Below are 3355 nucleotides of genomic sequence, written 5' to 3' on the forward strand. Positions count from 1 at the left end.
CGACCTGTTCTAGGCTACTAAATATCAAAAAATATTTCTAAAATACCTTCGTATAATTTGTGAAAAACGAGGTGTTACACGAAGTATCATGAGAAGAGTGCTCTATGGTCATTTTCTTCCAAGCTACTATATAAGGGATTCTCAATCAAGAACAGTGGAGTGCAAGTGCACAAGAAAAAAAGATATACAATAAGAGAGTAACAACAAGAAAATAAAAGAAGAAATAAAGTGCATACCTTGTAGAAAAACTCTGTATTGTGTAGTTTATTTGTGCTTAAGTTTTATAGCATTACATCTAGAAGAGATGAAGCTATGCTTGTAATTATTTTCAAATTTATTTGTAAGGGTTGAGCCTGGAGAGGTTTGTTTAAAATAATACTTGGTGTTGAGCTTGGAGAGGCTTGGTTTAAAATAATACTGAATGTTTGAGCCTGGAGAGGCTTGGTTGAAAAGAATACTTAGTGATTGAGCTTGAAGAGGCTTGTTGAAAGAATACTTGGATAGTTGCTTGAAGAGGTGATAGAAATCTAATCCCCAAGGATCCCTTTGGAAAAGGTAAGACCAAGAAGGGTGAAGGTTAATCCATAGGAGAGCTCACACTTGAAGACCATTTGGCCTTTAACTAGATCCATGGTTAGGAGGCTAGAGGAGGCTTCTATAGAGGAGGTGTTTCTTAGACCTATGATCAATATGACATTGAGTATGATTCCTCTTTTTAGTCTCATAGTCTCTATTATACATACCGTGTGTAGTATGATTCCTTTTCTTATAGGTCATCCCTTTAGGATTTTAGGGTATGTTGTTTGGAGACTTTTGCTCTATTTGATCTTGTATTAAGGGTCATTGATTTTCATATTTTTAGTAGTAGAAGTGGGGTGACAAATAGTAAAGTGTGTAGGTGAAGCTAGCAATTGGATATTGGCTTGTTTTGCTCCATTTAATCCAAGGAATTAATTTAGCTAAGTCTCACCCTCATTAGGTGAACCTGACTAAACCAATTCCAACATTTTTGGATTAGATTAAGTGAAGGAATACAAGTTTGGCCGCCTAGCTCTTGTAGCTTTTCACACACACTTGGTTAGCTTGTGCTACAAGCTTCTAGCTTAGCTTGCTCCATAAGCTTCAAGCTTAGCTTGTTCCACTAGCTTCCAAGTAACTAGGATGGTTAGCTTATGTGCAAGAAGACTAACCAGAGTTCTCCTTGAACTATGGTTAGACTAGTTTGTACTATAAGCTACTTCCTTTCTATATAAGCCTTTTCTTTCATTTTGTAAACACTTTTGATGCATTCTTTGAGAGATTTCCGAATTGAGTTCTGAATTTTCTCTCTTCCAAAGGTTTCAACCTCTTTTATATTCATCCAATTCTTTTATCCTCTTTAAACAAAAGTGTGGTGAGGATTGGAGTGGCTTATGTTCTTCTAAGGAGTGGCGCCTCTTGAAGAGTGTTCTTCACCTTCTTTGGTGAAATCCGAAGCCTCATCTTCCATTGGAGGCTTTAGAGAATTTTAAGGAGAAGCAAGGAGCCAAAGATCTAGGGATGAGCTTGGAGAAGAAGCCTTCATCAATCTGGTTCTTCACAAGTTCTCCATCAAGAGGCAAGTCAAAGACTACTCAGGTTGAGCTAAAAGTGCCTTGTAGAAAGAATACTTGTATCTTGAAAAAGATAGTGGAACTCAATCTGGTTGAATTGAGAACTGGACATAGTCTTTGTGTTTGAGACGAACCAGTATAAAAGATTTGTGTTCCTTCATCTTTTACTTTCTAGTACTTCTTCTATCCAAACTTTTACTACTTCACTGCATTTTAAAAGCCCGACATTTTGATATACACTATTCTAGTGTGTATCTTTTTTTCTCTCTAACAATTGGTATTAGAGCTCAGACTTTGACGGGGTTGAGCATCTAACATAGTAAAGAAAAAGGATCCAAAATGAGAAGCAGTGAAGGACAGTATTTGCCAGAAGGAGCTTCTCTCACAAGGTCTTTAGCCTTCAATGGAGAAGACTACTCCTACTAGAAGGATAGGATGGAGATGTTCATCAAATCCACCCAGTACCAACTCTGGAAAATCATCATGCAAGGGGATATAGCAATCACAAAGCTTGAGAGCCAATACACTCAAGAAGATTACAATACCTTGCAACAAAATGCTAAAGCAAGATATATACTTGTTTTCTTCCTATCTAAAATCGAGTACAACAAGTTCTGTAGCTACTCTACTTCAAAGGAGATGTGGAATGCCATCAGGGTAACTCATGAGGACATTGAGGATGTCAGACTCGGACGAGTTGCCACTCTTTACAAGCACTATGATTTATTCTTTATGAAGGAGAATAAAACTATTGAAGAAATATTTGGAAGATTCCAAACAATTCTAAATGGCTTTAAGTCCCTAGGAACTGAGTTTTCAAAAGCTCAGAACAACCTAAAGATCCTGGATAGCCTACCCAAGATCTAGGTGTTGAGCTTAGGGGAGCTGAAGACTTTAAGAGTTTTGATGATCACAACAACTTGGAGACAACAAGTGTACAACAACAACATTGAACACAAAAACAAAGTCAAGGAAGAGTCAAGAAAAATACCTTGAAGTATAGCTATGTAATAGAGCTTAGGAAGCAAATTGTTATAAATGAATTGTTATATTTGTGTCTGTGTGTGCTTTGTGCATTGAGCAAATCTTGTCTAGAATCAAGTAGGGAGTAGATGATGATGAGTTAAACATTGGAAAATTATTTTGAGACTTAAAATGAAGTTTTAAGAACTGACTCAAAATAATCGATTATTGTTAAATATAATCGATTATTTCAGCAAGTGGGCTAAGTGGAATGCCTTGCTGTAATAATCGATTATTTGCCAAAATAATCGATTATTTCAGGAACAACTCTCTGGAATAATCGATTATCCAGCTAAATAATCGATTAAATTGTTCTTGATTGATTTCCAGAAATCTGAAGAACAAAATAATCGATTATTCTTTAAAATAATCGATTATCTGGGTTTGAATTTTTATAAATAGTTTGAACTCTTTTGAAACTTCATAACATTGAGTAAAAACTGATAATCAACTGGTAAAAACGTTTTAGAGAGTCTGTGTGACATCTTGGAGAGTTTTCTTTGTGAAATCCAAGAGAAAAACGTTTGTGAAAAGCTTGTAAGGAAATCATCATCATCATCATACTCTTGAAAGAGGAAGACAAAGATTTGTTCAAGAATTCCAGGTGAATTCGTTTCATTTTATTCTTTGTGAATCTTTGTGAAAAATCTTGAGAAGGGTTTCTCAAGTGGTGAAGTTTCTTGTAGTGGGTTCTACAAGGGTTACTTTCTTGGGGTCAAGAAAGTGGTTATCTTTTTGTA

The 3355-nt window shown here is 35.8% G+C and overlaps 1 protein-coding gene across 1 annotated transcript; it reads left to right on the forward strand.

Moving 5' to 3' along the window:
* Positions 1–2027: 2027 nt before the first annotated feature.
* Positions 2028–2459, forward strand: LOC145957840 (uncharacterized). Its single transcript, XM_083074250.1, has one exon. The coding sequence runs from the start codon at positions 2028–2030 to the stop codon at positions 2457–2459; it is 432 nt and encodes a 143-aa protein (XP_082930376.1).
* Positions 2460–3355: the final 896 nt, after the last annotated feature.

The sequence above is a fragment of the Cajanus cajan genome, chromosome 5, assembly GCF_000230855.2.
Source record: "Cajanus cajan strain Asha chromosome 5, NIPB_CcT2T_4, whole genome shotgun sequence".
NCBI lineage: Eukaryota > Viridiplantae > Streptophyta > Magnoliopsida > Fabales > Fabaceae > Cajanus > Cajanus cajan.

Coding starts and splice junctions, on each gene's coding strand:
- LOC145957840 (XM_083074250.1), top strand. CDS start 2,028: ATGGAGATGTTCATCAAATCCACCCAGTACCAACTCTGGAAAATCATC.